At 40.4% G+C, this 16,165-nt stretch overlaps 1 protein-coding gene across 2 annotated transcripts in view; it reads right to left on the minus strand.

Moving 5' to 3' along the window:
- Nucleotides 1-16,165, minus strand: part of LOC126418880 (D-xylose transporter) — a 346,281-nt gene that overhangs the window by 38,298 nt on the left and 291,818 nt on the right. For both annotated transcript variants that reach the window (XM_050085881.1, XM_050085880.1), the window contains exon 3: nucleotides 1,941-2,093. In XM_050085881.1, the coding sequence (XP_049941838.1) occupies nucleotides 1,941-2,093 (153 nt within the window). The remainder of the gene's footprint in view (nucleotides 1-1,940; nucleotides 2,094-16,165) is intronic.

Consider the following 16,165-nt stretch of genomic DNA (forward strand, 5'->3'; position numbering starts at 1 on the left):
CATCATTGGCACCAAGGCAGAAGCGACTCTCATCGCTGAAGACGACACGTCTCCATTCGTCCCTCCATTCACGCCTGTCGCGACACCACTGGAGGCGGGCTGCACAATGTTGGGGCGTGAGCGGAAGACGGCCTAACAGTGTGCGGGACCGTAGCCCAGCTTCACGGAGACGGTTGCGAATGGTCCTCGCCGATACCCCAGGAGCAACAGTGTCCCTAATTTGCTGGGAAGTGGCGGTGCAGTCCCCTACGGCACTGCGTAGGATCCTACGGTCTTGGTGTGCATCCGTGCGTCGCTGCGGTCCGGTCGCAGGTCGACGGGCACGTGCACCTTCCGCCGACCACTGGCGACAACATCGATGTACTGTGGAGACCTCACGCCCCACGAGCAATTCGGCGGTACGTCCACCCGGCCTCCCGCATGCCCACTATACGCCCTCGCTCAAAGTCCGTCAACTGCACATACGGTTCACGTCCACGCTGTCGTGGCATGCTACCAGTGTTAAAGACTGCGATGGAGCTCCGTATGCCATGGCAAACTGGCTGACACTGACGGCGGCGGTGCACAAATGCTGCGCAGCTAGCGCCATTCGACGGCCAACACCGCGGTTCCTGGTGTGTCCGCTGTGCCGTGCGTGTGATCATTGCTTGTACAGCCCTCTCGCAGTGTCCGGAGCAAGTATGGTGGGTCTGACACACCGGTGTCAATGTGTTCTTTTTTCCATTTCCAGGAGTGTAGTTCAACTGAATTCTTCTATCACTGAACACCAAGTACCCCATTGCACCATATTGGCTGATTTTACAAGGACAGATCATTCACTGTTCCATATTGTTGCCACCTGCAGCTACTGAAAAGGCTGCCCCCCCTCCCCTCCTCCCCCCTTCTGCAGGTACACCTCCATTGTGGTTGCACTTTCTGTCCCCTTTCTGCTCCTACCCCAGAACTACACACACTTTCTATCCCACCAACATATCTACTAGCTTTTCCCTCTTCTCTACTTTTCACCTTTTTCCTTCCCTTCAACACCTCCCCCCCCCCCCCCTCCCCCTTCCCATCTGAAGACCCCAGAAACAGTGGCCATGTTTTTGTGAGTTGTGTTTGTGTGAATGTGTGTGTGTTTTCTAGTTTGGAGGAAGGACTTTGTCCAAAAGCTTATTATTTTAGCAGTCTCGCTCATTGTGCTTGTCTACCACTCAACACCTCCTCTCTGTGGAGAGAAGCAAACTTTCCTTCCCATACTGTTGTTGACAAATAGCATTGTTTGTTGTATTGCTATATGAGTAGTACCTATGTCCTGCAAATGAACTCAGTAGTTGCAGATATAAAAATGTTTTCTTTGAAACATACTATTCTATTTGTTTTTCATTGTAGCAGCTTTCTTACTCATTTAATTTAGCTGGCATAAGCGTGAATAGTACTAAGTAGTATAGTGATAGTTTATTGTTAATATAGTATGCATAATAAGTTTCTATGATTTTCTTGTCTTTTGTTAATGCATAGCTTGGATTGTTCCCCATCCCTGAAAGTTCTCTTTATCAATGTCATCTATGGGCATAATGAATAAATGAATGAATGAAAGAATGTTTGAATGAATCATGTAACCTCATCTTTCCTTAATATCAAATTTTTGTTCTGCATCGTGTGTAGAAACATACTGAATGGTATCTACTTACATGCACAATAAACAATATTAACATTGCAGATTGTGAGTTTTTCTTTTATGTTGTCTCAGAAATTCTTTTGTGGCTGGCCCTTTTACAGGTATCTAACTTAAGAAGCACATCACATCCAGATTAAATCATTTAAAAACTAAAAGTAGGGCACATTACATTTTTTTATGATTTACAGTCGTTAACAACCTCAACCAACTACTTGCAAACTCTATTAAATTGTTATCTACATAATGTAATGTATGCTATCACATGTTTTGTCTGACTCACCTGTTGAATCGATCAGCCAGAATACCCATGATGACACCGACCACTGTGAACACTGCTATGAAACTTGGCCCAGCAAGGATCTGATAGTCCAAACCTTGTCCATTGTATGTCCACTCACAATAAGGTGTGCCATTTATATTGAATTCCAAACACCTGTGGAAATAAGTTATAAATAGTGAACTGAATACTAGAAAACCAAGTGACAAATGACTGTCTTCTCCTTCTTTCAGTATCATGAATGGGAATAGGTAGTTGGGTTCACTTGATGTTAACGTCACAGTGAACTGACAAACTTAAGCATTTTCAAACAATGGCAAATTCAGGATGGAATAATGACAATATTATGAAAAGGATAAACTGCTACTCACCATACAGCAGAGATTGTGAGTCACACATAGGCACAACAAAAAGGCTGTCAAACAAGTAAGCTTTTGGTCAAAAATGCCGTGATCAGAATTAGACAAAACACACACACACACACACACACACACAGACTCTGAATCTGGCCTCAGCAACCAGAGACTGTGGTCATATGTGTGTGAACTGCATTTGCAGGAATGTGTGTGTGTGTGTGTGTGTGTGTGTGTGTGTGTGTTGTCTAATTCTGATCAAGGCATTTTTGACCAAAAGCTTACTTGTTTGACAGCCTTTTTGTTGTGCCTCTTTGTGACTCGGCATCTCTGCTGCATGTTGAGTAGCAATCTATCCTTTTCATAATATTGTCAAACTTAACAATTTGTTAGTTATTATGTGAAAAGTAATGACTATAGTGAATGATGTACATGTAATGTAATCTAATGTTTATTAGATCTGTAAACAACATAAATTATGTATATCAAGTCAAATTCTGTTTGAAACATAGAATAGTATACATGTGTCTAATAACTAGCATTTTGCAAATTATAATTGCATATATCATTATTCTAGTCATATACAGTATAATATTAAATTACAATTTTGCTTCCAACAACCATGCTGTTTGTATGTATATTTCTACATGGTTTAAGAGTTTCCTTTTCTCTCTTTCAATAACTAATTTTGTAGTTTAAATGAGCTACATAGCTAAGCACATAATATTACATTGTAATTTGTCTTTCACTGTAATCCACATAAAATCATGTATACTATAGAAACACTTTCATACCAAAAAAGTTTTGAGAGATTTTTTGGAAACCTGTTTATTGTTTATCTCTCTCAAGTCTGAAGGAATTTTTCTGGGGCTTTTGGTCTTGGATAGTATAGCTTTGATTTGAATTTCATGGTGTTGTGATTGGGACCATAAAAGAAGTTCAATTTTATTGTGTCATGGTTGTGTCATGACTCGATATCTTGAGTAACAGGAACATATTTGAATTTTATCCAGCATAGATGTTCGTGCATGTACAGTGGAACCTTGCATAGAGAGCATAATTTGTTCCAGAATCTTACTCATAGTACAAAACACTCATTAAGCAAAACAATTTATCCCATATAAATTAATGTAAAACATGATAATGTGTTCCACACAGAAAAAAAAACACTAAAGTTTTATCTTATTCATGCCATTTATTCATACATACAGTATTATCTACTTTATTATTCATGACATATAGCCAATTCTTTTTACTATGAAGCTGTCCATAGTCATTTGTTTCTGCCGACATTTCAGCACTTGGCAAAAATGCAACACAGCATTATCATCAAATAAATGTATAGCACACTTAGCCAGTGCTTTATTGGAGTGACGATTTTCAATATACAGTGCAACTGATTCCAATGATTTCACCATTTCTCTTACTGTGCCAGAAGAGTGCTGCTTTGCTGTTATCACCTCCTCCTCCTCCTCCTCCTCCTCCTCCTCCTCTGAAGAAGAAGAAATGCTCTCCACAACTTCCTGCTGTCAAACACATCAGCTCTTCAGTGGTCATTTATTGGCTCTGACCTTCCACAAGCTCATCAATATCACTATTATCCACTTCCAGTCCCATGCTCTTGGCCAAAGACACAATCTCGTTGATTGCAGGCTCCGCACGTACTGACTCAAGCGCCTCAGAGTCACATTTGACTATGCACTCTGGCCAGAGCTTCTTCCAAGCAGAAGTGAGAGTTCTCTTGGTAACCCCTTCCCATGCCTTTTACATCATCTTGATGCAGGCAAGATGTTGAAGTTCCAAAAATCTCTGAGAGTGAGATTGGTAGCTTCAGTCAACTCAAAGTGATGCTTGAAAAGTGCTTTAGTGTAGAGCTTTTTAAAGTTGGAAATAATCTGCTTGTCCATAGGCTGGAGTAATGGAGTGGTGTTTGGAGGCAGAAATTGGATCCTGCTTAACTGAAATTCTTCAAGGAGGTACTCTTGTAGGACTGGAGAATGGGCAGGAACATTGTCCTTTACAAGCAAGGCATGAAGTGGCAGATTCATATCAAGAAAATATTTTTTTACCTAAGGACCAAACACTTCATTGATACAACCACAAGAAAGATCATGTGTCACCCAATCCTTGTTGTTGGACCTCCACATCACATTTAACATGCTTTTCTGGACTTTATACTTCTTGAAGGCTCATGGAGTTTCTGTATGGCAAATAGGCAGCAGTTTAATTCTCAAACTGCCACTTGCATTGCACAGAATAGCAGTGTGAGACGGTCTTTCATTGGCTTGTGACCAGGCAATGGATTCTCCTCTGCTGTTATAAAGGTACACTTCAACATCTTTTTCCAGAATAGATCTCTCTTGACACAATTAAAAACCTGTTGCAGCAGATAACCCTCAGAATCCATGAGCATCTGGAAGCTGCTCTTGAAGTTCTCTGCTGCCTTTGTGTTGGAGCTCGCTCCTTCACTGTGCCTCACGATGCCATGGACGTCGCTTCTTCTCTTAAACTTCTCAAACCACCCATGGATTCCCTTAAACACTTCTTTTGGCTGCTGATGATCCTGGCATCTTCTTAAAGTCAGTGAAAATCATCCTCACGTTCTCACGAGTGATGTTTGCGTTAATAGTGTCACCATACAATTGTTTTTTCATTTAATCATGTAAGGAGCAACCTTTTGACATCATCCAGAATTCAAAACCTTTGTTTAGATACTCTTGTCACACCTTTTGAAGCATCTATCACCTGAATCGCGTCATTGTTCTTGAGATAGTGCTAAATCAGCAATGCTCACACCAGATTCACATTTTTCAATGATTTTATGTTTCATTTCTAAGGTCATTTTCGTTCTCTTATGGTCGTCTTCTTGCAGCTTCATCTTCAGGCACATTTCTATGAAGGTTATTCAAATCTGCACAAAAAAAAAAAAAAAAAAAAAAACACTGTGTGAACACAAGTTTAGAAAAATGTATGATCACAAGCTGCACTAAGCTGGTCAAAAAATGAGCACTACACCCAGACTGCAGTACATACAGTACTAAAGGTGTTGTTCTTATGCCACTGCTGACAATGAAAGGTATTCATATTGTTGAACATTCCCCCTACCATGTGTGAACAGCTGGTGACATCACACTAAATCATCACCCTTTAAGTGAGTAATTCTCTTTACAATTTGTTTTGCTTGTTATGGGAATTGTGCATTATGGGAGGGGCTCGTTAAGTGAGAGTCCACTGTATATGTTTAGTAGAGTTAGCATCTTAAGTGATGTAAATGCTGCCATATAGGATTATCTCTGTTTAAGATCATCTATCATTCTTATTGGTCTTATATGCATTTTGAATGCTCTATTAGCAATTGTTTCTGAGGTGCCTCCCAAAAAAAATTATGCCATAACTTAATGTAGACTGAATTAGTGCACAGTGTGTCATTTTCATAATATCTGTGTCTTTTAAGTAGCTCAGTTTGTGCAGGACACAGAGATTTGAGCTGAGTTTTCCACTTTCTATGTGCTTATCCCAATTTACATTTCTAACCCAAGGAATTTAGTGCATGGTAGTTATCTACAATGCTGTTGGATCATAACTGTTAGCATCATACTTGATAACGGCATAAAAGCTGAAATATGGGATAGAACAAAAGATAAATATAATAATACATAGTCCAATGGCAGTTTACTCTTTAAAAAATATTTTAGTAATTTTATTATGCAAATTTATTTCAGTAAACTTTTGGGTAACACTATTTACTTCCAATTGGCTTTTATTTCCAGATTTTCAATAAATTATTAGAGGCAATGAAAAAATAACAACTCTGGTAACACTGGCACTGACGTTTGCAAGTGAGAGGGTCAGTTCCCTTCTTATAGAGCAGTTTACAAAAATCAGTGCATGTAAATACTGAAATGTTTTCTTTCTTTGCTGTTATCGAAACCAGAAGGTGCTCTGTATGCCAACTTTGTCACTGATGAGTCATTAAAATCAAATTTTTCATTGTGCCATCTCTTATAAATCTTATCAGTGTTGTTGGAGTGCCATCAACTGAAAAATGGCATCCACAAACATCCGTCTTCACATGTTCTGAAGTGTAGCAGTAGCACAATTGAATACCTGCATTATGCAGCAGATTTTGAAATGTATACAAGTTAAACCCAAGAACCCTGTCCCTTAGCTATTTTGAAGTACATCATGGAGTACACAGTGTGTCTCAAGCCATTCCCACTTCAGTATGCACTCTGCAGGAAGCTATTTTCCTGCTCGCCTTTTGTATTTTTGTCAAATGAATGTATCCAGATGGCCTTCGTAAGCTTTCTGACTTATTTCCATCTGAATTACTGCTTATCTATTGGCTAAAAAGGGTTGAGTACACCCATCTTCAAACCATTGCACCACAGGAATGCATGAAGTACTCACTAATATTTACACACAGCTTTCCAAAATAAGTAATCAGTAATAATCGCACAAATAAGGAGGAGGTTATTTCTTTGCAGTTTGACAGAAAGATTCATCGATACCTTTTGAAGACTTGAACATGTGGTATTGAGGATTGATACAGTACTCTCAGATGTGTGAAATTTTAACAAGGTAGGGCTTGTAGCGGCATACATCAGCACGCATTTTCAACAAGCCATCAGCTGATTTGTTCATTGTAGCCATCAAACGAGTTCATGCACTGGCGACCAGGAGCACTGTGTTATTCTCTCTCTGTTGCAGTGTGACAATCCATTACTATTGATTTTCCAATATACAACTTCAATTATTTACCATTCGAGTGTGGACAATTCAGTTTAATTCTGTAGCAATTGTATCTGTCCTTTTTTCAATTATTGCTCAGATTACAGCTTGACATGTCTAGTCAGTGAGTCTGTATAAGTTTCTGTGGTTGTTCTAAATAAATATTCTTATCTCAGTACACCAGAATTAGTATTTCATGTCTGTGCCTGACTCAGTTTATGACTGCTTATAACATTCAGTTTGGAAGACTATCAACTAATGGTGATCCTGACATGATCCAGTCAGTGTGAATAAGCCTGCAATACCAGAGGAACTATGACCAACTTCTCAAGAGTTGCAGCTTTTCAAGGTGGTAGGCGTATCCACCCTATCAAAACTTGTAGCACCCTCCCCCCCTCCCCCACTTTTGCCCACCCAAGCCTGCACTATGATTTGCTCAAGTTGAGGTAAGTTCCTCTGCACTGGAGTAACCTCAGACTCGACAAAAGTCACTCTAGCGGTCAGCCAACTAGTCCATCATAACACATGAGGCAACTACTTACACAGGAAGACACTGAGGACAGAAAGCCAGCTTTTGTCTGTGCAGCAGGGTCAACACAGGTGTGGTACCAGATACACTGCTTCACACACTGTGGAGCAGCTGGCTCCCCACCCAGGTAAAGGCTATTGTAGTGTCCCAGACCGAGGGGCCACTAGGTGTTGAGGCAGACGTGGCAGGCAGACTTGAGGAAGTGATTGTGCTACCCCCTTGCAGAACAGCAGCAGTAGTGTGCAACAGATACAGTGACACACATGTATTATGACTGAATTATGAATGGGGTTGATGCCCTAAGAATTCAAATCAGTGAGTTACTCTCTTGTTGGAATGCTAGAGGACACTTTCTGCAATATAGCCACTGCTGAACATGAGCTCACGAATCAAATTTATTGAAACATTGTTCACAACTAAACCAATCCAGAGTGGCTGTATGAAACGGCAATTCTGGGAGCTACAAATAATATTGTCAACAATGTTAACTTTAATATTCAAAAGAAAATTCCTGGTGAAGAGAGAATATACAAATCAATCAACATGGTGGTAAATGTTCAAGAAAATGTGAACTTTCCTACAAAATTTATAAACTCTTTGCATGTACAAGGAATGCCTTTGACTTATTATTGGATCTCCAGTCATACTACCCAGAAATCTCAACTCACCAACATTATGTAATGGAACGAGGATGATCATTAAACAGCTATCAAATAACATCGTCAAAGCTGAACTTATAACTGGAAACTACAAAGGACTCACACTATTTATCCACAGAATACCACTGATCTCTACTGAATTGCCATTACAATTTAAAAACCTGCAATTTACCATCAAATTAGCCTACTATTTTACAATTAACAAAGTGCAAAGTCAAACAATAAAATATTGTGATATCAACCTAAGAGACTTCGCTCTTCTCACCATCAACTATGCATAGCTTGCTCTTGAGTAGGTGATTTGAAAAATTTGTACATATATATCCCAGATAACAAAATTAAAAATGTTATAACTTCCTGTCAGCTTAACACTGTGTGCCAGACGAGGACTCAAACTTGGAACCTATGCCTTTCGTGGGCTAATTGCGCATGGTCTGCAGGGGAGCTTCTGTGAAGTTAAGAAGGTAGGACGCAAGGTACTGGCAGAACTGAAGCTGTTAGGACAGGTCACAAGTCATGCTTAAGTAGCTCAGTCGATACAGAGCTTGCCTGCAAAAGGCAAAGTTTCTGTCTGAGTCACGGTCTGGCACACAGTTTTAATCTGCAGGAAGCTTCATATCAGGGCATGCTCCACTGCAGAGTGAAATTTCATTCTGGATGAGAAATGTTGTTCACAAACAAGTATCATAACAGTTAGAATATGTTTTCAATAAAAAAATTTCTCTCTTACAATTTGAAGTTTTTATCCTTTTACTTCATTACCACATAACCTCATATCAACTCCCTGAGTGAAGCCAGGCAAACACAGCTAGTGCAATAATAAACCTTAAATCATGTGTTTTAAACTTTTTATTGGAAAGTTGATCTAAATGGATAGTTGGAGCATAATGTCTCCTGGTAGGCTATGGGCCTACATGTTCTACATACAGGCATGTTGCTGCCAGCAATATCTTGGGGCATTGTTTGATATGACATTGTGCAGAAGTTTTCATTTAACACAGGATGTTGCTATATCAGCTTGTGAACAGGACCTTTACACCACAATGTGTATTTCAAAACTTCTCAAAGATCTTCTCTGTACTTTTAAGGATTGTCTAATCCTTTTCATGTGGGTGCACACCACATTCTGTCCTAATACGGTATGCCACATGTGGGATGGACCTTTACAACAGGTGAGGAGGGTCACAAGCAGCACCAGCAACACACCATACTGGCTGGAGTGTAATGTCAAAATTAAGCATCCACACACAACAACATAGCCTCTAACCAGGGCAGCATAACTCAGGAACCTACTCAGATGAGTATTTCAGAAAACCTTATAAACAGGGATGCATATTTGAGCAAGATTTGGGATCCTGTAACCAGTTTATTAAGACATCACTGGCTGCTCATCTGTAAGAACCAGAAAACACAGGTGTGTTGCTACAGAACATTATTGGTTTTGGTAGCTGCACAATGCTTGATTTAACTGTCATGGTTATTCTCTGAAAAAATTGACTATAAGACAGTTATTGAAATGATCTGCAGAACTATTTTACATATAATAGGTAGGTGTTTCTGGAATAGGTAACGACAGCAGCCAGTCTCTCCTCTTCCCAGCCAGAATGTTTCCACCCCCTCACCCAACACACACTTACTTGCTGATGAATATGGTGTAACTTGTTGGGAGCTAATCTCTGAATATTATGTTAATAAATGAGCTTTGGTACATTTAAAAAATTCAAATATTTCAAAACAAAGTGGTTAAGGAGTATCCATCCATATATTCAGGTTTGAAACTTCTCCATTATTCTGCTTGCTCATTACCAGCCACACGCCACCAACTTTAAACTGCCTGCCGTGCTGTTCCTCCAGTTACGCAGTGCTTGTAGGCTAGGAATAGGGCACTGCCTGTTCCTTGAGGAGTGGGCAGCAGTGCGCTGGCATGAGCAAGAGTGTGTTTCCTGGCCTGAGGAGCAGCACCTTGGCGGTGGATGGCTCTCCCAGTCTGGGTTGAGTAAGCAGCGATGACATGGCAATGGCTGAGGTACATTGTTGTGCAGCATGTGGATGTGTGTGCAGAGTGCATTCAGATGGGTGCTGGCCTAGACAGTGTATTCAGTCTGTTGCTTATGAATTACTGTGGTGATTCAGGAGAATGACTGATACTAGCCATCATTCACATGGTGCTGCTATAATTGATTTTGACATATTTTATATCACGGTTTGTGGTCTTTTTTCCATATCCTCTTCGGCACCAGTTAATTTTACTGCCACTTCAAGTGTTGCTAATCTTAATATTTGGTAGACATTCTTCAGACCCATCTGATCTAAGACTGCTCGTGCTTCATCGCCTGATTTTCGTGAAGTAAGTTTTAATTGTTTTGCATTTGTAAATTGTTAAAGTTCTGTTTGTTTTGTTTGCATTGTAAATAAAGTTGTCTGATGCTTAACCAGGTAGGGTTGGTCACACTGAACCCAGCCGACTCCCGTCCAAACCAGCTGGTCTGTTAAATGCTGGTAAGTACTTTTGCTAACCCTACAGGTCTGTCATCTACCGACAGAGTGTGCTTAGTACATAACCAGCCTATAGGGCTACCAAAGATACCTATCAGTATTTAACAATTGAGCTAGTTAGGATAAGGAGTGGAAAACTGGCTTTGGTTGTGACCAGGCACATTTGGTGAACCACTACAAGTTTATTTACAACCCCACAAACATACAATTAGTCATACAATTAACACTTTGCAAAAAACTTGAAGATGGCTTCTTAAAAACCAACAGATCAAACCTGAGCTACCCTGGAACAGATGGACCTCAATGATGTCTGCTGGTAGTGATAAAGTTAATGGGGGCCACAAAACATTTTGAAAGAACAGTACAAACCAAGCTATAAAAGTGAAACTCAACTACAGCAGCAGTGTGTGAATGATGGCTAGTATCACTCACGTAGCAAATCATAAATGACAGGCCTGTCTGTGCCAACAACCTCTCGCATTCACTCTGCCCGTCCATCAATGTGCATGCCCACAACATGCCCTACTTGTCCGTTGTTTCATTGCTACTTAGCTCAGTCCAAACAAAGAGGCTTGTCAACTGACAAGTTGCTGTTGCTCAGGTCAGAAAACACACTCCTGCTCTCGTCAGCACACTGCTTTCCACTCCTCGAGGAACAGCTAGCGCATTTTCCTCCTCTTCTTGCCTGTCAAGTGTGACCCAACTGGAGGAGGAGCACAGTGGGTGATTTAAAATTGGCAGGCTGTGACTGACAATGAGTGTGCCAAATAATGGCACAAAAATCCCTATATTAATTCTACAATTGTATTCATGCAAATATTTTACACATACCTAACATGCACACAATCATCTGCACTTCCATACCAATATAACAGATGCAGAAATAACTCGCTCTGTTATGTTTTCATGACTAAATTGTTGGATTTATTTTGATAAAATTTAGTGAGGGAGAGCTTGAATGCTGCGGAAGAATATAGGCTACCTTAGAAACTGTGTAGTAAAGGATATTTATTGATCTGAAGAATATTAAACAAATTAGGGAACAATCCTTTAGAATATTTACTGGTACTTTTGACTTTTGAACTTTATCATATTTGGGAAACTGCTTTTATTGGTTGATATTTTCTACGTAATATCATTCAATATAATGAGTAAAACACTTATGCAGTCTTCAGCATGTTTCATCCATACTTCCACAATAATACTATAATTGTGCAAATAACTATGTCTGTTATATTTTCATGACTAAACTGTTGAACTAATTTTGATGAAATATAACATGGAGATACCTAGTCCCATGAAAAAGAACATAGGATACTGTAGAAGAAAATAAATGACTAAATGAAAATAAAGAGAAAATAAGTCCCTAAGGAGCTGGAGTGGGGAATAGAACATCGTTTATCAGATTAGTGGACATAAACCATATGAAAAAATTATTAAATTTGTTGCATAATTTACATGATTACAATGTACAGCTACTCTAATAGTTTGGTGTGTAGATGCATATGCATCACGCCCCTCCGCACACACTGCTCAGCAGCACGTGTCAACAGTTCAACAGCGTCAACATGTCGTGTATCAGGGGAGTTGGAAGGGGGAAATTGGGGGGGGGGGGGGGGGAGCGAGAGGTGGGAAGGGGCTCACATCATGAGCTATGCTTATCCAAACAGGTAGGTATGCATGGGCACCTGACATTACTGCATGTACAATGGCTTACTTACTCTATGTCACTCATCATAAAAAGCTACTGATGAGTGAGTAGAGCCACGAGTAAAAGCTAGTATATTAGTATATAATATTTGTTTAATTCAACAAAAATATTTCATTTATATACATTATATAACAACATGGAACATGAAATAGCTTTAAAGTTTGCATGCATTTTATCTGTTCTTTTACATTTAATGACTGAAAGGAAAAAACTGTGTAGAGGCTTGCATGCAGGACTGATGTTTAGTAGGCACCGAAAGCAAAAATTCACTTCTAGTGTGTGGCTTCACACTTGAAAGTCTAATGATATCTCGTTTTGGTCAGTTATAGTACCAAGCAAAAATACTACTCAACACTTGTGTTGCATGTTATAAAGTTACACAAATTTAAAGAGAAACTACACAACCCACTGGAAAAATGTATCATGCCCATAACCAGTTTCACAAGACAAAAATCAGTGATGATTAGTAACTGGTCATTATTGTTACTGAATTACTTATTTTCACACAGTAATGCATGCCTTTACTTCCCAGTGCCTTTGGAGGAACTGGGTACCATTCATAACAGTCAACAGTTGCCTTACCTCTGGCATTAGAGAAAACGTATTCAATATTGTTTTTGTGGTGGATTCATTATAAACAAAGGCTGCTCATGATGTGTCACATGTGACATTCAGTGAAACATATGATGACCTTTCAGTACTCACTACAAACAAAATCTTGTATAAATTGTAATTTTATGTGCCCATTTGATACAGTATTGTCAAATTAGTCTGGTAAGATATTTGACAATGACAGCAAAACATGAATATAAAACAAAGAGAATATTCAATGCTTCTGGTAGCAGCAAAGTACACTACTGGCCATTACAATTGCTACACCACAAAGATGACGTGCTACAGACATGAAATTTAACCGACAGGAAGAAGATGCTGTGATATGCAAATGATTAACTTTTCAGAAAATTCACACAAGGTTGGCACCGGTGGCAACACCTACAACGTGCTGACATGAGGAAAGTTTCCAACCGATTTCTCATACACAAACAGCAGTTCACCGGCGTTGCCTGGTGAAACGTTGTTGTGATGCCTCGTCTAAGGAGGAGAAATGCGTTCCATCACGTTTCCGACTTTGATAAAGGTCGGATTGTAGCCTATCGTGATTGCAGTTTATTGTATCATGATATTGCTGCTTGTGTTGGTCGAGATCCAATGATTGTTAGCAGAATATGGAATCAGTGGGTTCAGTAGGGTAATATGGAATGCCGTGCTAGATCCCAATGGCCTCTATCACTAGCAGTCGAGATGACAGGCATCTTATCCGCATGGCTGTAACAGATCGTGCAGCCATGTCTCGATCCCTGAGTCAACAGATGGGGATGTTTGCAAGACAACAACCGTCTGCACGAACAATTTGACGACGTTTGCAGCAGCATCGACTATCAGCTCGGAGACCATGGCTGTGGTTACCCTTGACTCTGCATCACAGACAGGACCGCCTGCGATGGTGTACTCAATGACAAACCTGGGTCCATGAATGGCAAAACATCATTTTTCAGATGAATCCAGGTTTTGTTTACAGCTTCATGATGGTTGCATCCATGTTTGGTGACATCGCGGTGAATGCACATTGGAAGCGTGTATTCATCATCGCCATACTGGCATATTACCTAGCGTGATGGTATGTGCCATCAGTTACGTGTCTCGGTCACCTCTTGTTCACATTGACGGCACTTTGAACATTGGACGTTTTATTTCAGATGTGTTATGACCCATGGCTCTACCCTTCATTCAAACCCTGCGAAACCGTACATTTCAGCAGGATAATGCACGACTGCATGTTGCAGGTCCTGTACGGACCTTTCTGTATACAGAAAATGTTCGACTGCTGCCCTGGCCAGCACATTCTCCTGATCTCTCACCAACTGAGAATGTCTGGTCAATGGTGGCCGAGCAATTGGCTCATCACAATACACCAGTCCCTACTCTTGATGAACTGTGAAATAGTGTTGAAGCTGCATAGGCAGCTGTACCTGTACACACCATCCAAGCTCTGTTTGACTCAATGCCCAGGTGTATCAAGGCCGTTATTACGGCGAGAGGTGTTTGTTCTGGGTACTGATTTCTCAGGATCTATGCACCCAAATTGCATTAAAATGTAATCACATGTCAGTTCTAGTATAATATATTTGTCCAATGAATACCCGTTTATCATCTGCATTTCTTTTTGGTGTAGCAATTTTAATGGCCGGTAGTGTATTAATACTATGCTGCGCCATCTATTTGTGACATATCAATTGTACTCAGTTGGTTTGGAAACAACGGATATTCTTTGTTGTCACCATCAATAAGCATTGTGGACCAGAATATTGCACCATATTGATTTGAAGCTGCTCTGCATTAGATTACGAACACTATTCATTCTGTAGACCCATAACAAGGTGGTCTTGAAGGATGTGGAGCATCCCAGATATCTATAAAATAGGCTAACTGTGAACACCAAACAGTAGAAAGTCCACAATGCAATAACAACAGTATTAGGGAAATGAGTGATTGCTACTCACCATTTAGAGAAGAAGTTGATTGCTATAAATTTAATTTTGGCCAAAAGGCCTTCTTCTGATGTAGACAACATGCGCATCCACATAACCACAAATCACACACACATGACCACTGTCTCTGGACTGCAGACTGCAACTGTACTTGATTGGAGCAGGCACAGGTTTACCCATAAGCACTTTATTGAGTCATCAGTTTTCTGGCTTGTTTGATGCTGCCCACCACAAATTCCTCTCAGAGTAGCACTCTTCATCTCCAGGTAGCACTTGCAGCCTACATCATCAATTATTTTCTGGATATTTTCCAATCTCTGTCATCCTCTACAGATTTTGTCCTCTAGTACCATGGAAGCCATTCCCTGATGTCTTAACAGATGTCTTATTATCCAGTCCTTTCTCCTTGTCAGTGTTTTACACATATTCCTTTCCTCTTCGATTCTGTGCAGAACCTCCTCATTCCTTACCTTATCAATCCACCTGATATATAAAAGACACCAACCATTTTTTCTGCCAGCTCTCCACAGTTCCTATTCCTCTTCCTCACAGTGCCCTGCTGTCACTGTCAATGCCACTTCCTTCTGAACTAACACTCTCAGTGACTGTGACCATGCACTATTGAACACTACCTTTTCCAACACCAACTGTCTGCATCCCTACAACCTCTTTCCTGGTCACTGTCACCAACTATACGCTCACCCACAATTTCTTCTCCTTTGATGGCATCACCGACAAACAAATCCACAGTACAGCAATGGGCACCCACATGCCACCATCCCATGCCATCTTGTTCATGGGCCATCTAGAGGAATCCTTCCTAATCACCCAAAATCCCAAACCTCTTGCCTCATTCAGATTCAGTGATGACATCTTCATGATGTGGATCAAGGATGAGAACATCCTATTCAAATTCCTCCGAAATCGCAACACCTACTCCATTCACTTCACCTGGTCCTCCTCAAGCCAATGTGCCACCTTCCTCAATGGTGGCCTCCACCTCAGGGATGGCTACATCAGATCCTCTGCCCATATCAAACCTACCAATCACTGGCAATGCCCCTACTTCTGCTACCCATTCCTTACCAAGAAGTCCCTTCCATAAAGTCTAGCTGCCCATGGTCATTGCATCTGTATATTGAGCAACCATACCAACACTCACTGAGGCTCTCACAAACTAAAATTACCCTTCAAGCAGTG

The sequence above is a fragment of the Schistocerca serialis genome, chromosome 9 (assembly GCF_023864345.2).
Source record: "Schistocerca serialis cubense isolate TAMUIC-IGC-003099 chromosome 9, iqSchSeri2.2, whole genome shotgun sequence".
NCBI lineage: Eukaryota > Metazoa > Arthropoda > Insecta > Orthoptera > Acrididae > Schistocerca > Schistocerca serialis.